At 46.3% G+C, this 20,515-nt stretch overlaps 1 protein-coding gene across 2 annotated transcripts in view; it reads right to left on the reverse strand.

Moving 5' to 3' along the window:
* Positions 1-20,515, reverse strand: part of CRMP1 (collapsin response mediator protein 1) — a 75,050-nt gene that overhangs the window by 6,212 nt on the left and 48,323 nt on the right. For both annotated transcript variants that reach the window (XM_032791995.2, XM_032791996.2), the window contains exons 7-11: positions 20,409-20,477; positions 17,865-17,985; positions 16,168-16,324; positions 10,809-10,950; positions 3,057-3,227 (exon numbers count right to left, since the gene is read on the reverse strand). In XM_032791995.2, coding sequence (XP_032647886.1) covers positions 3,057-3,227; positions 10,809-10,950; positions 16,168-16,324; positions 17,865-17,985; positions 20,409-20,477 — 660 coding nt within the window. The remainder of the gene's footprint in view (positions 1-3,056; positions 3,228-10,808; positions 10,951-16,167; positions 16,325-17,864; positions 17,986-20,408; positions 20,478-20,515) is intronic.

Here is a 20,515-nt window from a genome sequence, read left to right on the forward strand (position 1 = left end):
GGGCACGTGGGTATGGAAGCGGCGGCGAGGGTGCGGACATCTGCTTCTGTCCCATGAACACTCTCCCAACATTTTCCACAGGAGTTAATCCTGGAAGATATCTCGCTGCTGCAGGTCACCTGGGAAGAGCGGGAGGGTCTTCTACAGCAATGCAGATTCTGCCTTGGCCCCTGTGCAGCTTGCCTGTGTGCAGCAATGGTCCCCACACCCCTCGTGGCACAGTGGCGTGGGCACATTAGCCTGACTGGGACAAGGACCACAGTGGCTCTCCCTATAAACTTGCGCAAGCACATTGCCCATGCTCTGGCTGAAACTTTTGAAGAGATTACCAAGGCCGATTGCCGCGACGTAATAGACCACATCAGTGGGCTATTCCACATCTAGGCATGCATGCATGCAGCCATAACCCCCCTCCTCTCCCAAAACATTTCCATCCTGAAAATAAAAGCCACTTACCAGTAACCCACTCCTCTGCTTGTCCTTCACCAAGTACCGGCTGCTGTGACTGGCTACCTTCCTCCTGGCTTGAGAAGAGCTCCTGGCTGCATGGCTCCTGGGACTCAGGGGTGTCTCCCCACATCCCAGTACCCTCACTCTCGGTTTCCTCCTCCCTCCCCCTCCTGCTCTGAAGTGTCCATCGTGGTTGTCAGATTGGCAGTGGGGTCACCCCCAAGTATCGCATCCAGCTCCTTGTAAAAACGGCAGGTCGTGGGAACTCCGCAGCTCCTTCACTTTAACCCTGCACTGCATCGCGTCCCGGTCATGGCCTCTTTCCAGCACAGCCTTTGATATCTGCCCATAGGTATTGTAATTCCTATAGCTGGAGCGCAGCTGTGACTGCACAGCTTCCTCCCCACAAACACTGATGAGGTCCAGCAACTCGCCATTGCTCCATGCTGGGGCTCGTTTGGCGCGTGGAAGCATGGTCACCTGGAAAGATTCACTGATTGCACTCCACATCTGGCTGAGCAAACAGGAAGGGGATTTTTAAAATTCCCAGGGCATTTAAAGGGCGGGTCACCTGAGGCCAGTGCAGTAGAGTGCGAACTGATGAGCAGAGTGGCTGAACAGGCATTCTGGGATACCTCCAAATACCTCTGGAGGCCAATTACAGTGCTTTTAGTGGCCACACTGGCGGAGCAGCGCTGCATCACCAGCGCTGCAATCGTTATACCCCAGGCAGAGCAGGAGTACAGCCAGCGCTGCAGCCAGGGAGATACAGAGCTGTATGTGCCTTGCAAGTGTGGATGGTGAGTAAGGTGCAGCGCTGTAAACCCACCACCAGCACTGCAACTCTCTAGTGTAGCCAAGCCCTAATATACAAGCCTGTTGGCTGTCAAAAACAGGTCAGTTAGGTATGTCTACAGTGCAGTTGGGAGGTGTGATTGCAACACATGCAGGTACATCTGAGATATCTTTGATCCAGCTAGCTTGCTAAAAATAGCAGTGTAGCTTCAGTGACATAGGAGACTACATAGGCTGGCCACCAGAGTATATACCTAGAATCCCAGGCAAGATTGTACTCAGCTAGTCTGTGCTGCTGATGGCTACAATGCTATATTTAGCAAGTTAGCTCAATCAAAACTAGCTCGGGTACGCCTACATGTGCTGAACTAATTGCAGTGTAGACATAACCCTTAGAGGCACTGACTCACTAAAACACTTTAGCAAGTGCTTAACTACAAGCATGAGACTTAGGAACATGCTTACAGATAAGCAGGTGCTTTGCTGAATGAGAGCCTGAATGATTTAAATCTATTCCCTGCACTGCGCCACTCTCACCTTCCAAAATGAGAAAAAATGCTTGGGTAGTAAAGTGTATATTTTCAAAAATGCCTAGTGATTTCATGTGTCCAACCCAAAACATCTTAAAGGGGCCTCATTTTCAGAGACTGGTGTGCTCAGCACATTCTGAAAAATCAGCCCCCTTTAAGGTCGGGCAAACAGAAATTGAGGCACACAAACTCACTAGTCATTTTTGAACATTTAAGCCTTTTTTAAATAAAACTTATTATTGGCTATCCAGTAAACTTATCACAAATATTTAATGAAAATCATACATATTTAAGGAACTGTGACCCAGTATGGTGATGGACAGGATGTAAAATACCTACTAGATAGATAGGCAGTGTAGTTGTAGCTGTTTCAGTCCCAGGATATTAGAGAGACAAGATATTACCTCACCCACCTTGTCTCTCCACTAGATAAATATGTAGATTAGATTAGATTAGATTAGATAAGATAAAATAAAGCAAACATATGGGCATGATTCTCCATTATCCTTCCCCTTGTGTAGTCATTACACAAGGATCAAAGTGTCTGGAAAGAATACACAATTAGTACTTTATACAAATTGGGATGCAGAATCAAAGAAATACACTATAAAGTTTCATAATGAAACAAGACCAAAAAACCCCAAACCAATCCATAATTTAGAACCCAGATTACAGAAACACTGAATTAACCTTAACATTTCAGAACATTTTTCCATCTGCTCAGGCAGTGGGTGATAACTGATGCTTCAGAAATAGGCACACACAAAAAAAAAAAAGAGAAGAGAAGAGTGGGTTGGGGTCAGATTTGTAAAGGTATTTAATCACCTGAAGATGCAATAAGGCATCTAGTGGGATTTTCTAAATCAATAGGATTTAGGCACTTAACTTACTTAGGTGCTTTTGAAAATCCCACTACATGTCTACCATCTTTAGGCATCAGAATACCTTTAAAAATCTGACGCTGGCTCCAACATTGGTGCAAATTGGCATGGCTTCACTGACATCAGTGGAGCTATGCTGATTAACAGCTGTTGGGGAATTGGCCCATTCATTTAGCCAATTATACAATATTGAACATACTGGAAAAATTCCTTCTAGATTGTAGTGGTAAATTTATTATTCTCTGAAACAAGAGATTTAATTACTTTCATCTTAATATGAACAATCATACTTTTTAATACGGAACGTCATATGATCCAGCTCTTACGTATCTAGCACACTGGGAGTTCACTTGAGTTAGGAGATTGTGTTTATAATGACAATACGCATTTTTTCACTTACCGATTTATGGCTTTTGGCTGTAATAGTCTTCACTTTATCAGGATCCCAGATAACAACATCAGCATCTGAGCCCACAGCAATCCGGCCCTTCCTTGGATACAGATTAAAGATTTTGGCAGCATTGGTGCTGGTAACAGCAACAAACTGGTTCTCATCCATCTTGCCTATGGCCTACAAGCAATTTGACATGAGTAAATTAAGCTTCCAAAATGGAGATAGAATATTGATATTGTCAACATATAAGGGTATGTGTGTAGATAGACTGGACAGAGGACATAAGGGCAGGGCTTTCATGGTCCAAAGGTTTTATCAGCATGAGTTTGTGAGGTCTGTATTATTCAGGAGCAGCAAACAGATGAGTGAGTTATTCACATCATCCCAAACAAAAGCCACTAAACCCTTAATCCTGACTACACCATCATATATGCTGCATATGCTACATATTTTATTACAGATAAAAGGCTTGTCTCAGTTCTGCTAAGGCCCCTTTCCACCACTCTCACATGTGAAGGTACCATAATATGGGTGTAAATGATTATCCTCTTTACGGCACTTTTGTACTGCCAAAGAAGCATAAAGGAGCAGCAGTACACCTGAAAAATCAGGCTGCCTTATTCTTATCCCTATACCTGCAAATCCAGGTTGCTTTAGTAGCACAAGTCCATCTTACAGGTCTTAAAGGGAGAGAAAAAATCATCAATGATCAAATTTTAGAAATATCTAATAATAGCATATGAAATATTTGCTGCACAGAACAATGTTGTGATTTTACAGTCCAATATTTTTGGATTTTCTCAGGCTAGAAACAAGAGCAGCATGCCCCATGAAAAACAGACCATTATCCTTGTTGTATGGCATAACACCACCCATTTCTAGCCTAAACATAATATGCGATACCAAGTTCGCAACTGAGTGTTGCCCCACCTGCATCTCAGCCCAATGTAGTTTTGCAGCTGAATTTCATGTTTTGTGAGAGAAAAGAAGAAAAAATGTCTCTGGTTGGTTGATTTTTGTTCATTCTTCTTTGAGTGCTTGCTCATGTGTATTCCACAGTAGGTGTGCGTGCTCACCACATGCACCAGTGCCGGAAGTTATTCCCTCAGCTGTACCCGTAGCGGGAGTGCTGCTGTGACCCCTGCAGTGGTGCGGCCATAGCGCACCATAAGAGGAGCCACACACTCCTCCCATCCTCAGTTCCTTCTTGCCAGCAGTGACGGTGCATCAGAACCACTCGTTCCAGCTTTGCTTCAACTCATCTCAAATCTCGTTGGTTGTTTGGTAGTACCTGTATCAGTTAGGTAGTAAAAGTTCTAGTTTAGTTAGTTATTCTTCAGGCTGGGGCATGCCCTGGGCCCCAGGATTTAAATCGTGCAAGTCTTGCAGGTGTTGAATGCCCAGGATTGACCCGAACACCAGCTGTGTCCGCTGCCTGGGCAAATCGCACATTAGCGAGCACAGTAAAATCTGCAGGTCCTTCAAACCCAAGATTAAAAAATAGACATTAGACTTCAGGCCCTTCTCATGGAGCCGGCATTGGCTTCTACCCAAGTGCGCTGAGTGGAATCTGTACCGGGTACTTTGTCTTCGGCGTGTGGCAATCCCACAGCACCTTCCGGTGGCCAGTACCGCTCTCCGTCAAAAAAGCAGAGGCATGGGAGGAGGCTAGACCCATGTTGGAAAGCCCCAGTCCCCCTGCTCCGCCGGGCTCTAGAGCTCCAACTCAGGTCGAGCAGAGCAGCCCGGTTGCGGTGACTCAGACCTCTCTGGGGCTGAAGTCCGCATGCCTTCGACACTGGAAGCCCTGCAGGCAGCCAAAGATATTATGACCCTGCAGGTGCCCAGGGCACTGCCAGCACCTGGACCCCATTCTAGAGGCAAGCCGCCACTGGGGTCTCATCAGTCGATGCCAGCTCGACACAGATCCCAGTCAGGAGACTGCTCTCGAGACTGCTCGTCGCCCAGTGTCCTGTCGGGACACAGCCCCCAGCCTCCACCCTCGTCGCCCTGCAGGTTGTCTGGTAGGGTTCCGTCGGAGCACAGTTCTAGGCACTGTCTGGTAGGGTGCTGTCAGAGTGCAGTTCTAGGCACCAATCCATGCTGAATACAGAATATCGGCGGGACAGGCGCTGACACCATAGATGCTCCCACTCGGCACAGCTACTGGAGCCGCTCCCGGCACGGACACCATCGCCGGTCATGCTCCAGCTCTGATGTGTCGAGGCACCATGCCTATGACTCCCGACAGGAATCGCCAGCTCCACGTTGTCATGGATCCAGGCGTCGAAGCGTCTCAAGGAGTAGCAGCTCAAGGTGGTACCGTTCCTCGACATCGGAGTCTCAGTCCCATGGCAGATGCTATGTTTGGTACCACCACGTGTACCGCTCGCACAGCACTGACAGGTCGTTGGTAACCAGACCTCGACCCATACGTGGCGCCTTATGCTCCAGCCGGGTCAACCCGACCAGCTGGTGCCATTGGTGCCGCACCAGAGCCAATGGGAGGGACCCCCGTGGCACAGCCAGTGGTGCCAGTGGACCCCTTGGCTCCCATGCATGCCCAGCAAGGCCCTGGGTCAATAGCGGGAGCACCAGAGGCTCCATCAGTTGCGCTATCCAGACGTCCAAGGGATAGATCGGCGGGTCACGGCTCCTAGGCACCGCACAAGGAGTCCGATCAAGGGGTGGACCCCGCGGCACCGGCTGACGCGCAGAGCCTGCTATCGGCCTCCTTCCCTGCACCAGATGACAAGATCGCAGCTCCACCCCCCTCCATACCGCAGGAGGACTTCAGGGCCCATCAGGAACTGCTAAAGCGAGTAGCATCCAGTCTCCATCTCCAAGTTGAGGAAATGGAGGGACCTTCGGACTTGCTGTTTAACGTGCTCTCATCTTTGGCACGGGGCACAGTGGCCCTCCCGCTCCATGAAGGGGTGGCCAACATCGCCAGTGTCCTCTGGCAAACACCGGCCTCCCTGGCCCCAATATCAAAAAAGGTGGAGGGCAAATACTTTATGCCCATGAAGGAGCACAAACACCTCTATACTCACCCCGCCCCCAACTCCCTAGTGGTGGAATCTGTGAACCACAGGGAAAGAGAAGGCCAACCAGGACCTGCACCCAAGAATAAAGAGTCCAGAAGACTGAACTCGTTTAGCAGAAAGCTTTATTCATCTGCCAGCTTCCAGCTCTGGGTAGCCAACCACCAGGCCCTCCTCCGTCGATATGAGTTTAACCTGTGGGGGTCACTGCCAAAATTCGAGACCTCCTACCGGAGCGTGAAAGGAAGGAATTCAAGTCGTTGGTGGAGGAGGGCACCGCTGCCGCAAAGGCTGCTTTGCAGGCAGTGTCAGATGTGACTGACACGGCTGTTCGATCCATGGCTTTGGCAGTGTCCATGCGCAGGCCACCATGGCTACTGCTATCCGGGCTCTCCGCGGAGGCGCAGTCTGCGATGCAGGATCTTCCCTTTGACGGCAAGGACCTGTTCATGGAACAAACAGATGTGAGGCTCCATGGCATGAAGGACTCATGTACCACCCTTTAAACCTTTGGGCTCTACATCCTGCCCAAGGAAAAGCCTAAGGCGCAAGCCTCCGTCCCTGCGCCTCAGCCTAGATATGAGCCCAACTACAAGAGGTCCAAAACTCAGACAAAGTGACCTCAGAGGCAGTCTCGCTCTGCCCCACAGCCTGGGCCCTCCAAGGGCAAGCAGCAGGGCAAGAAGCGGCTTTGACTGGTTGCAGGAGGGTACCCCGGTGACCCCCGAAAGGACCCTCCCACCAATAAAGTTAGTTTTCAGCAACTGCTTGTCTGTGTTCCTTGTGGAACGGTCCTGAATAACATCAGACCAATGGGTCCTCAGCACTATTTCCCAGGGTTATACGCTACAATTTGCCTCACACCCGCCCTCCCTCCCCCATTCCTTGGACGGCAGGGGAGACTCGTAGCATTTACCCCTGCTACAGCAGGAAGTGGGTCGGCCCCTCAGTGGAGAAGGTTCCGTGGGAATTCCAGGGGAAAGGGGTTTACTACTGTTACTTCCTGATCCCCAAGGCGAAAGGAGGGCTCAGACCCATCCTGGATCTGCGAGGCTTCAGTCGGTTCATGGCAAAATGCTGGTTCCACATGGTCTCTCTGGCATGTATCATACACTCTCTGGACCCTGGTGATTGGCATGAGGCCCTCGACCTTCAGAATGCATACTTCCATATCCACATGTTCAAAGGGCACAGACGCTTCCTCCTCTTCCTAGTAGGAGAGGACCACTACCAATTTACGGTCCTTCCCTTTGGCCTGTCCACCACACCCAGGGTGTTCACGAAGTGTACGGCAGTAGTGGCGGCCTACCTCAGATGCCGAGGGGTACAGATATTCCCCCACCTAGACAACTGGCTGTTCAAGGGCAGCTCGTGGCCCCAGGTATGCAACCACATGGACCTGCTCTTGGTCACGTGTGTCAAACTAGGCCTCCTAGTAAACAAGGCCAAGTCGACACTGGTCCTGGTGCAGTGCATAAGTGATCTCCTGGATGCCTCCAAGGTCACAGCCTCCCTTCCCATGGACAGGTTCTGGACCCTGAAGGGGCTTATAACCTCAGTCATGGAGTTGCCAGTTACCACGGCCAGGGCATGCCTACAGCTCCTGGGCCACATGGCAATGTGCTTTGCTATGCCAGGCTTTGTATGAGGCCCCTCCAGCTCTGGTTGGCCTCAGAGTTCTCCCAGGCCAGGGGCAAACTGGACAAAGTCCTCTCGGTACCGGCGCGGGTGATCGACACCCTACAATGGTGGTTCTGCCCAGCCAATATGCTCCAGGAAATTCCCTTCCAGGACCCAACCCTGTCGCTGGACCAAGTGTCTTACACGTCAGATTTGGATTGGGGGGCACACATAGGGACCTCACGGACCCAAGGTTTGTGGTTCACTACAGAGCTACCTTTTCACATAAATGTTAGGGAATTCAGGGCGATACATTTAGCCTGCATGACGTTCAGCTCGTAGCTACGTGGCAAGGCAGTCAGAGTACTCACGGACAACACTGCTGCGATGTTTTACATCAATAGACAAGGTGGGGCGAGGTCCTCGGCCCTCTGCCAGGAAGCCCTCAGCCTCTGGGAGTTTTATATAGCCTAAGACATCTCCCTGAAGGCTTTCCACCTGCCAGGCGCCAATCACTTGAGTTTGGTTTTCTCCTCTCAACACCAGTGGTTGCTTCACCCAGAGGTCACTCATCTACTCTTCCAAGAGTGGGGCACTCCCCAAGTAGACCAGTTTGTGACCTGACAGAACCGCTGTTGCCACGGGTTCTGCTCCAGGGGTGGGTGAGGAGGAACGTGATCTTGGATGCCTTCTTCCTGCCATGGTTGGGTCAACTCCTTTACGCTTTTCTCCCATTTCCCCTCATTACCAAGGTCCTGGAAAAAGTAAAAACGGACAAGGCATGCATCCTTTTGATCACCCTAGCGTGCTCCCAACAGCATTGGTACGGGACCCTCCTGGGCTTGCTCAAGGCCCCTTCCTTGCCATTGCCGCTTTGACCAGACCTACTCTCCCAGGACAAGGGCCACCTCCTCCACCCCAATCTGGTCAGCCTCCATCTGACAGCACAGCTGATCAGTGGCTAGATGCGGAAGAGAGAACATGTTCGGAGAGGGGTCAGACATGTCCTCCTCGAAAGTGGGAGGCCATCCACGTGCCAAGCCTACCTGGCAAAGTGGTCCCGATTCTCCAGGTGGGTGGGTGAGCGAGGTGTTTCCCCAGCGTCTGCCCCACTCTAACTTATCCTTGAGTACCTGCTTCACCTTAGAACTCAAGGTCTGGTCTCCTCCTCTGTCAGGGTGTACCTGATGGCTATTTTGGCGTTCCATCTGCTGGTCCAGGACTGCTCGGTTTTCTCCCATGCCATGGTTGGGCGTTTCCTCAAGGCGCTAGATTGGTCCTCCTCTTACGTCTGGACCCCTATTCCTCAGTGGGATCTAAATTTGGTGCTATCCCACCTTACGGAGCCCCCATTTGAACCCCTGGCCACATGCTCGTGGTCTCACCTTTCCTGGAATGTAGCCTTCCTCGTGGCCATCATGTCAGCCCAGCGGGTCTCGGTGCTCAGGGCCCTGACCTGTGACCCCCCATACACCGTCTTTCACAAAGACAAGGTTCAGCTCTGCCGACACCCTGCATTCCTCCCCAAGGTGGTCTCTGTCTTTCACATGAGCCAGGACATCTTCTTACCTGTCCTCTGCCCTAAGCCGCATACCTCTAACGAGGAGCACCGCCTCCATATGCTTGACGTGCACAAGGTTCTGGCCTTTTATCTGGACTGGACTTATCTGTTCTGCAGGTCTTCACAACTCTTTGTTGCTTCAGCCGAGCGCATGAGGGGCCAATCGATTTCCACCCAGAGGGTTTCCCAGTGGATTACATCGTGCATCCACACATGCTACAACCTAGTAGGGGTTCCCGCACCACCTATTGTAAGGACTCACTCAACAAGGGCTCAGGCCTCACCGGCTGCCTTTGTGGCCCATGTCCCTATCCAGGACATATGTAGGGCTGCCACCTGGTCCTCAGTACACATGTTCATGTCACACTATGCAATCATCTTCCACACCAGGGATGATGCTGTTTTCAGTAGGGCTGTGCTCCAGCCAAGGAACCTGTGAACTCCTACCCACCTCCATTAGACACAACTTGTAATCACCTACTGTGGAATACACATGAGCAAGGACTCGAAGAAGAAAAGACAGTTACCTGTTCTGTAACTGGTGTTCTTCAAGATGTGTTGCTCATGTCTATTCCACATCCCGCCCTCCTTCCCCACTGTTGGAGTTGGTCCAGCAAGAAAGAACTGAGGGTGAGGGGAGCGTGCGGCTCCCCTTATGGCACACAGAAGTCGCACCAGCACTCCCCCTACGGGTACTGCTGAGGGAAAAGCTTCCAGCACCGGTGCACATGGCAAGCGGGCACGCCTACTGTGGAACAGACATGAGCAACACATCTCGAAGAACACCAGTTACGGAACAGGTAACTGTCCTTCTTGCTTTTAAACAGCAGCTATTTGAAGCTGCTTCAGTGTTTGGAATCCTAGCAGTAGTCCCTGGCAAGTTGGATTGGGAAACAGTCCAGGTAAGGTGGTCAGAGGTGCACTATAAATGCAATCATAGAGCTTTACAGTTTATAACATGCATATCAGCATCACCTGTGTGTACGGGTGGGAGGAATGCATTGTATATTAGGATCCATGGAAAATCCAATGAATTGCTAACTTATGCCAACATGGCACTGTAAAATATTCCAGTATAAATTACACAAGGAGTCCTCATTTAAATGGCTTTATATTATAACCTCAAGCTTCGGTTCCCATCCATCTGCAGTTTGTCAACAATGATATGACATTTTCCCAAATTAAATGATCTATTTGTCAAGTTTATACAAAGTCTGCTTCAAAACTGTTTTGACTATTATGTCAGCTCCAAACACTCAATCTGACACAATACCAAAAAATGATGTACAGTCAATTAAACCTCAGGACTCAGAAAACATGATGTTTTTCCATTGTAAAACAGAAATAAAATACTAAGCTTCTAACTGCGTTCCTACTAAGTATTTAAAAATAAATAATAACCTTATGGTAGCTTGTTCTGTAGGAGCTCTCAGAATATGGGGAAACCACATGAATGCTGGCATAGAACCCCTTGGTTTTCATTATTCAGTTAACAGCCAATTTTTTAGTCTATAAAGATAAGTAATTACTCACGACAGACTTGTCCCAGACAACAGTCATTCTTTCCTCGATTCCATTAACTCCTTCAGGAATCATAGTGAAGTTATCCTTTCCAATGGCTTTCTGGGCAGTGCTGTATGGACAGTGCCCACTTCCCGTCACCTGCAGGTCCCCACTAAGAAGAGTTAACACATGGAGTATTGATATTGCAGGACACACAGACTTATCTGGCATCAAGTTGGGTGTGAATTTGTTTTTTCAAATCTAGACATGAGAGGCACGTGCTCTAAGCGACACTAGCTACTAACAGCCACCGTGTGCTATTCTGGTAACTAAGGATCTCTTGCAGGGGTGTTCTGGCCAGATCACCTTTCCTGAAGAAAACCCTATGTCCTCAGCTTTACACCATCCATGCATGTTAAAATAACCAACTACTGCCAAGATCAGCTGCTCTTCACCATAAGACTGGCACAAAGCCCACTTAACAGTGCTGAGGAGATGACTCCATTATTAGTGTTAACAAAGGTTATCAAACCCCTGTATTAAATATTCTACTTTAAAGATAAATCCATAATCTTGTGAAATAAAAATAACATGATGAATACCAGATGGCTTTGGGGAGTTTTTTTGGTCTACACATTTTTCATGAAATTTCTACAAGAAAAACTCTATCTTTGTATCTTGTGACAGAGAACAGGGAATGAACAGGCAAGCCTGTACTCTGATCGTTCCAACACCAATTAGTTGCCCTCAGCTTCAGAGGCCTCAGCCACACATAATATTTTACTGCAGTTTCTCTGTCTCCAAAGGTTGAGCTGACCATGCTAGGATTTGAACCAGTGGTCCGTCCCCATCTTAGTGTGTAAATTGCAGGTTTGAAACATCAACAGGTCTTGGATTCAGAGGTTAAAATCCCAGCATCCTTACAAATAACCAAGTGAATGAAGAAAAAAGTCCTTTATCTGTCACATCAGTACAATTTGCTGAGGTGCCAACCCTGTTCACTTATGGGAAACTTTCTGCATCATCTTCTGATCCTTTCCTATCCACAAGAAAATGAATCAAGCAACATCATGAGCCTTTGATTAGAAGACAAACCTCTTGGTTAATAGTAAAATAAGAGAGATTAGACTAAAAGTATTTTTTATATTAATGAGTTTCTTGCATTACCGCAAATTACTAAACACATCAATGACATCACAAGATTTGCTTTCCATTTTATCTTGTCCTTCTTCTGTCCTCTAAACTCATCGCTGTCTTGCTGTAAGAAAGTTTAATTTGACATAGTGGATTCTTTAATTTTCTACACGTATTAATAAATACAATTGTAGGGACAAGAAACCCTCCTCCAGCTCAACTGGCCTGCCCATTCCAAGTTTATCTTTACAATGCAGTCCTTTTTTTTTTTTTTTTTTTAAACAACACTATTAATTCACTGCACCAGAAACAATCTAGGACTTTCTCTTTTCCATGCTTTGTTTTAGTTGCCTTTCCCAGTGGCATATGCCCATATGCCCTTTGTGTGAAGTTTTTCTGCTGAGCACCACGGTGCTTAGTCTTCTTAGCTCATGAGCATCACTTAGGCCCCAATCCAACAAAAAACATTTGCATATGCCTAACTTTAATCGTGTGAACAGTCCCATTGCCTGAGTTTATTAATCAGTAAAATGGGTATAAACATTAGAACTGGTCAGAAAAATTCAGGTTTTTCCCATGAAAAATTTAGTTTTTGATGAAAAAAATCAAAAAACTAAAATATTTAGTTTCTGAAATGTCACTACGATGGCACATGGATTTGTAGTTCAGCTGCATCATGCTCCCATTCTCCTTCATTGACCAGGCTATATGATCATATTACATCTCCTGTGAAGCACCACCATCTCATTTCTTGGTGAGGGGAAGCAGTATCTCATGGGAGATGGAGTCTGGCTGGGGAGCCCAGCCCATATATAAGTGTGGGAGCCTGAGGTATCTGAAATACATCTCCCATGAGGCATCATAGTGGCATTTTGGATTCCAGGCATTCAGTTTTTCAACAACAACAACAACAAAAATCTAAATTTTCTGTGGAAAGCAGACATTTTTTTAGTCAAAAATCCAAGTTTCGGTCAAAACAGTTTCAACAGCAAATTTTCAACCAGCCATCAAAACCATGCTAACCTTATGTTCTGAGGCTTGTTTAATGCTTGTAAAATGTTGTGAGATCTACTGATGAAAAATGCTATAGAATATATTATTTATCATAATCATATTCATCCTTGGGTAAAAAAATATATATAAATGTACTGCAAAGTATTAATATATAGGATGTTTTTAAGCTTCAATGTATTGATTCAAAGCATTAGACCTGAAAGCAGGCTAAGCTGCTGTCATTTAAGATCTCTGACTTTAAGCCAGTAAGGCGGGGGAAGGAGAGGGAAGCATTTCTGCATGTTTGAAGCATAATGAAAGTTTCCCGGATTTCCCAGTTTTTCAGCATGATTTTGATATTAAAAGATGGCTTTATCTGGGTTACAATTCTAAAAATTCTATTACCATTTTAGCTATGCCAGTTTGACCCACATATTAATAATAAGTTGGAAGCCTCTTGTGGAGAACACACAGCTGTGTCTGCTGCAGTAAAAATAATGATTTTTTATACCTTGCCACATGAGCTGGTTAAAAGTCTGATTCTGTTCCCACTGAACTCAGCAGCAAAACTCCTAATGATGTCAATGGTGCAAGATCAGGCCAGAAAAGACCTTATCCTATTTTCATTTTAATGAACAGAAAGATCAAATAAAGAAACTAATTTCTGTATAACCCCATCAAAAATACATCTGACTTAGGGCCAGATTCTGCTCTCATTAATGTCTGTGTAAGTCCAGCACCAGTGGAGTACCTCTGTATGTACGCAGGTGTCACTGAGCAGAAGTCAACCCCTACTGCACATACAGAGATGCATACACATAGTCTCTGATGTACAGGTACCTAGACACGTCTCCCTATGCTTTTATATCACCCATGTACATAACCTGTCAACATGCTGTGGGGAAACCTCACTTGTGGAAGAAACGTGATCTGCAAGCAAATGAACATTGTAAATCCTAAAAATGTACTTCATCCAAGGTATGAAGCAGGAATCAGTACAGTTAGGGACATAATGCCACCTCCTGGTGTTAACTAGTGGCTTGGCTGGCAAACTGAACTACTCACTCTACTGTTAGCACTTTGTCCTGCTGGGACTCAAACGGAAGTCCCCTATCACCCCAAAGCAGCGGCTCCACCACTTAAGCCAAAGAAGAATCTCAATGAGCTAGAAGCAGTGCACACTTTCCAGAGGTGATACCCAATTCCAGATTTCCAAGACACTGCTGGTAACTTGTTGAACATGTTCAGAGCTACGTTAACCTTTGTGGGCAGAGGTTTGACATATTACCCCTTCTAACCCTTGGAATGATGAACCCCCTCCGGAAGGTTCTCAGCAAAACAACTCAGCTCCCATTCCTTCCTTCCCCAGCCCCTATCAGCGGGATACCCATCTCTTTGCTGTTCCTACCCGCTCCCATCTCTCCGATGATAACCCTCCTCTCTCTCTAGCCTTCTGATCCCTTTGCAGACAGACAGCACACGCCCACCTCCTATCAGTGGGCTGACAGCCTCCTATAACCAGTCTGTTTCTTCCCAAATGCAAACTTGAATCCCTAAATGAAGCTTCCCTGGCATCCAAGCCAGTTCCTCCCAACCCATCAGCTGCCCTCCCAATGTGTCCCACTCACCCCTGCTGGTTTCCAGCCTGAGACCAGTAGAGATGGGGCACAACAGGAGGGCAATCCAGGATGGGGCCTACGGCAATGTCAACAGTGCCGCTGGGAGGCGTGATTCCCAGTCTAGTCAACAGACTCACATTAGCTCAGCTCCCGTTGGCATGCTAAAAATAGCAGGGTGGACATTGCGGCACTGGTGGTGGCATGGGCATTTATCTGAGTTCAGACCCAGGCTGTCAGGTGGGTTTGGACAGGCAGCTAGCGCAAGCCACCACCCTGTGCCACAACTTCCCCATTGCTTTGTTTAGCGTGCTAGCTCGGCTGGAGCTAGCACGAGTCTGTGTACCTGTGCTGGGAATTACACTCAGCAAAATCAGGTCTCCAAGCAGGCAGACATCCTCCTGCCTCATGGCGCAGCACCCTTAGCATCACTATTAACCCTCAGAATCTAGCCATTTTCCAGTGGCTTGATTTTCAGAAGTGCTGAGCATCTACAAATCCCACTGATGTCACTGGAAGCTGCGGGTGCTCAGCACCTTTCAAAACCAAGCCACAAGACATTAAAAACTGAAAGATTAACCCATGTCCTAAGAGCACATGTGCATGAACGTGTGCACGCAGATTACAACAAGCATTTTCACACTGAAGGAGAAGTTGATGCGTGGGTCTGTTTTATTGTTAGCAGAGCTCAAGGGAAAGGTACAACACCAGGTCTGTTCAGGGCAGAAGATGAGCCAAGATATGGCACCTTCTCACTGGTTAACACAAAACTCATGAGAATCAACCTCCTATCTATCTTTCAAATGCAACGTTACATTAGAAATGGCCATATTCCCTCCCTGACCCTATTCCTTCCTGCCAGGAGTCCTCTAGTGAAAGAAGTGGGTCACCCAAGGGAAAGACCACAAGTCTGCTCTCTCCCGTGTACCAAAGCACCACCTAGAGGCTGGGATGATGCACACACAGGAAACGAGGGTTACATTTACTTTGGGGGACGTTTTGTGAGAGCAATGGTTGTTGACCTTTCAACCTGGAAGTTTTTTAATAATAAATAACTCTCACTGCTGAATAAATCCTGCACATTTCTTCAGTTGAAATTGCAAATAACATATCACTCTTCATATCAAGTCCTGTTTGTTCTGTCACCTTCACAAGAGATTAGTTGATTAACATCTATACAATATACATCCGTACAACACTAATTCTCCCATATGTCTGTAGCATTAAACAGGCAGGCTCTTTTTAGTTAGGCTTCTGTTGCTGTATGTGCATTATGCACACTACATAATCTTCCAGCCTATAAAGCAGGCCAAGAAAATCTACCTCAGCAAGTCGCACTGTCAGTTTACTATAGCTTCTGTTACTGATAATTTTGAGTCTGACCCAGCTCCCACTGAAGCCAATGGGAATTTTACCATTAACGTTAATGATAGCAAGATTGGGTTCTTAAGGACTAATTCTATTGTAACCTAACATCTCTTGTCCATCATAATTTTATACAGTAGGAGCTTGGTTCAAAGCCCTTTGAAATCAGAGGAAACATACCCATTGACTTCAATGGGCTCTGGAATAGTCTCTAGATGTTGCATCTGGTGTGGGTTTTGCACTCATTTGACTGGCTGATTATAATCAATTAAAGGTTATACCATGCTAAGAGTGAGTTCAAGTGATCTGGTGTGGTGGGATCAGGACTCAGAGGTGGTGAGGTCACAAAGGCTGCAGCCTTGGCCCAGTTTTTGCTCCAATAATGTGTCCCATCTGTCCCCAGGCTGGCAGTGATTGGCTCGCCAAAAACTAGAGGACCTGGGGAGAAGCAAGAATATACAGTAAATGGTTAAAATCCATTTGCCAATGCATTTATGCAGCTTACTGTGAACAGTCATGCATAATTTACATGTTGCTACATGGACAGCATAACTCCTAAGAAATTAAACTGCAATAGATTTGTCCGTATTATAAAAATTTAATCAGGCAGCTTGCCAAGCCACATATGCTTTTGATCAAAATATTTACAAAATTCTCTAATCTGAGAGGAAAGGAGTTCAAAGTTGTGTTTAATTTGAATAATCTTATCACAGCCATCTTTTCTCTGTTTTTTAAAGTGAGTTTGTGCAGTGGATTGAAGGCTCAGGAGACCGAAGTTCTTTACAAACACACAGAACATGTGCAGCGCAAGCAAGCGGAAATGCAGGCTCTCTCACCGGTGTACCTAAAGCCAGATCAGAAGGGGACACATTAAAGATCCAGAGGAGAGTTTGCTCTTCCTCCTTGGCCTCGTTGCACTGCCCAGTGGCAGAGGTGCCAGTGGTCCAGAGTCAAACTAATTTCTGCACCTGCTCCTGTCATTGGTGATCCCTATGGATACTCCACAGAACAGCTGCCTTTCCCTTGCACTTCTATGTCTTTGTGGCCTGCCTCTCACCTGCCTAACTGTAAGTGAGAAGTGCTGGAAGTGTTGAAGGCTGAGAGAGAAAATAGAACCAGCAAAGGACAAGATGAGGGAAAAAAAATGAGAGGAAAGAGAAAAGCAGAGATAACTTAGAACAACAGAACATAAATTAGGAGAGACAAAGAGCGGAGTCAGCAATAAAGTAGGGGGGAGGGATAGCTCAGTGGTTTGAGCATTGGCCTGCTAAACCCAGGGTTGTGAGTTTAATCCTTGAAGGGGCCACTTAGGGATCTGAGGCAAAATCAGTACTTGGTCCTGCCAGTGAAGGTAGGGGGCTGGACTCAATGACGCTTCAGGGTCCCTTCCAGTTCTTATCTCATTTAAAAAAAAAAAAAAGGACTTGAAGCCAGTAGGCATTAAAAATACAATGGAGCTGAGCACAGGAGGAACAATTCCTCAACACCGCAGGAAGCAGAACCTCTCCCTCTGAGGTCCACTGCATTCATTCTATTTCCCCCACCCACTGCTAGCTCATGAAGCTTTGCAGCACTAGCCATAACAGACAGCAAGTGCTAGCGATATATTCTGGCACCTGCCCCACAAAGGCTGAGAGTCTGTGCTAGGCCTTACAATGGAAGATGATCTTCTTTGCAAGAATGAATAGCCAGCAGCTTGGGATAAGGACAAGAGGCAGCGTGTGAGAAGGGAGGATTAAGATGCACATTTCAGGTAGGTGGAGGAAGAGGCAGTAGGAGGGAGAGTGTCAAAGTTGAATAGAGAAGTGGGGTCTCACTTCCATTTTCCCCAAAACAATTTGTTAGCACAACAGCAGCCATTTGAGCCAGTGGTTACCGACTCCTGCATTCAGCAATTTGGTTAGTTGCTAGAGCTTCCATTTGGTAAACTGAAACCTAATGCACGCCTCCTTTGGGGAGAATGCACTGAGTTCCATACCTCTCTTCCTAGCCAGTGCAATGATATCAGCCGCACTCTTACTCATCACCTTGGTGATATACACCGGACAGTTGATTCGACTGGCGATGGTGATGGCACGGAAAACAGCTTCTGCTTCAAGCTGGAACGGACAAGAAAACAGGCAGAAAAATGTAAGTTGAAAAGCAGAAGGAAGTGAAAGTGAAATCTAGGACTGAGCCAGATTTTTCTCTTTTTAACAACAACGGCCTTGTTCTGCTTGGCTCGTATACTCCTGAGCAATGTTGGATGGGAGGGAGAAAAAAGTCATACACAGCCTTGCACAGCTTGTGTAAGGGCCAAAACACAATTCTAGAGTGTGCCCTTTCTACTTTTCCAGAGGCACATGGTGCCTCATGGGGGCAGAGTAGTGGTGAGAAGGCAAGGAAACAGCTCTGCCCCTAACCCCATGTATCAGCTACTCAGCACAGCTGGCCTGGGGGTTGATAAGCTAGAATAATGTAGCACCAAGCTTCTTTGTAATATCACAGGGCAATGCAGCTTTGTACCTCACTGCTCCTTGTTAACGGCACTATCAAGCCTAAAATGGTAACAAATAAATGTTATAAAGGACTTTGTTGCTAGAACCAAAGCTGCATTCCCTCCCCTCTTAACTCCTCCAAATCTACATTTCTTCGTGAAGCTCCATGGCCTTCCCCCTACAAACAAAAAAGAAAAAGGAAGGGGGAAATAGTGTCATAATTAATAGAAATTGTCTGTGCTCAGATAATGCAGGCTTAGGCCCAGTCTTTACACAAGGATAAGACAACAGTGAATTTAAGTATTTCTAAGGAACAGCATCAGCAATATAGGTTGAATTTAGCCCATAATCCATAGAAGGCTTTCAAACATCCTCCAGTACATCCCCTCTGTGCCTCAGTGTCAAAGCGATCTCCCACAAGGAGCCATCTGGGACATGCATACAAATCATTTGTCTTCAGCTGCAGCAGCAGTGCCTTTCCAAGGCCACTAGAGGCCTCTCTTCACTGCCACTAGTCCAATGATTGGCCCAAACCCTCTCTGCACAGCTCCATCCCGATATCAGAAGTATTACTTAAATTCAGAAAACTGGAGTGACCAAAATATTAGACACAAGGTTATTGATAATTCTCTTCAAAGTCTTTATCAGTCAAGTCTGTAAAGACAGCATCTCCAAAAGCACAAATCAAAGGCCTAAATCAGAGGTCGGTAACCTTTCAGAAGTGGTGTGCTGAGTCTTCATTTATTCACTCTAATTTAAGGTTTCACGTGCCAGTAATACATTTTAACGTTTTAGAAAGTCTCTTTCTATAAGTCTATAATATATAACTAAACTATTGTTGTATGTAAAGTAAATAAGGTTTTTAAAATGTTTAAGAAGCTTCATTTAAAATTAAATTAAAATGCAGAGTCTCCCAGACCAGTGGCCAGGACCCAGGCAGTGTGAGTGCCACTGAAAATCAGCTCACGTGCCGCCTTCAGCACCTGTACCATAGGTTGCCTACCGCTGGCCTAAATCTTTACAGTTTAAGTACTTCTTTTAACTCTCTTCTCCTAAATTAAAATGTTCACCCCAGCAATTATTGTTTTTTACCTGATGTTCTCCTAGGAGCCATTATTACAAACATATACACCTAATGACAAGCCAGAGTGTAGATTCATATCCTAATATGGGAATGGTTCATCACCAGGCAAGCCTGAGGAAGAAGTAGAGAGGTTTTGTACCTCAGTAATGGGGCTACTACATGTGGTGGTAAGAAATACTTCAACTTACTTTTTGGCAAATATCGAATTAGGATTTTCCCCAGGCCTTCACTCCCATTAACAGGAAAAGATTCAATAATTTAGAAAAATCCACACCCCTCAGTGATACAGCTATGCCAACCAAACCCCCAGTGTAGACAGAGCTAGAATGACAAAAGAATGCTTCTTTCTTAGCTACTGTCTTATGGGGAAGTGATATTCCAACACCCATGGAAAAACCCCTGCCATCAGTGTAGGCTCCATCTACAGAGACAGGTATGCTGACAGCTACAAAACCATAATTATGCTGCTATAGTACCCATAATGTAGACATGGCCTTTGAAAAATCCTGTTTCAGTAACCTATGCTGATCCATGCATGAACAGATTTTATTATAGGAGAAAAGTGCATAAATCAAGCTGACCCACAAAATCATTCCATTCTCATGAATTCACAATATTACAATTTGTAGATGTTAGTGAATATGTACAGATAGTAGGAAAACACATTTATTAGGAGTGCTTTTGGCTGAAATATCTTGATCAGCTGATATACAATATGTCCTACGAATATTTTGCAGACTTTGTTACTAATTTTTAGCATGATGTCTCATACTTAGAAAATTTTGCAGAGAATGGCATTATCAGAACAGGCTATGAAAAGCAGATCGTTTGCTGTCCCCTCCTCCAACTATCCAGCCATCTATCATCTTCTCTTTTATTTATTTATAAGAAACCTATGTCCCATGGTATGTAGAGGCCAAAAGACATTTCCAAGAAATACAGATTTAGTTAAGTCTCTTACCTCCTCAGGTCTGCTTAGGGCATGTCCCTCAGGTCCTGTGATTCCCACCTCCAGGATACGTTTTTGTTCCTAGAATGTAACAGACAAATGCTGACCACCTCTAGAAC

Source organism: Chelonoidis abingdonii, chromosome 5 (assembly GCF_003597395.2).
Source record: "Chelonoidis abingdonii isolate Lonesome George chromosome 5, CheloAbing_2.0, whole genome shotgun sequence".
Lineage (NCBI taxonomy): Eukaryota > Metazoa > Chordata > Testudines > Testudinidae > Chelonoidis > Chelonoidis abingdonii.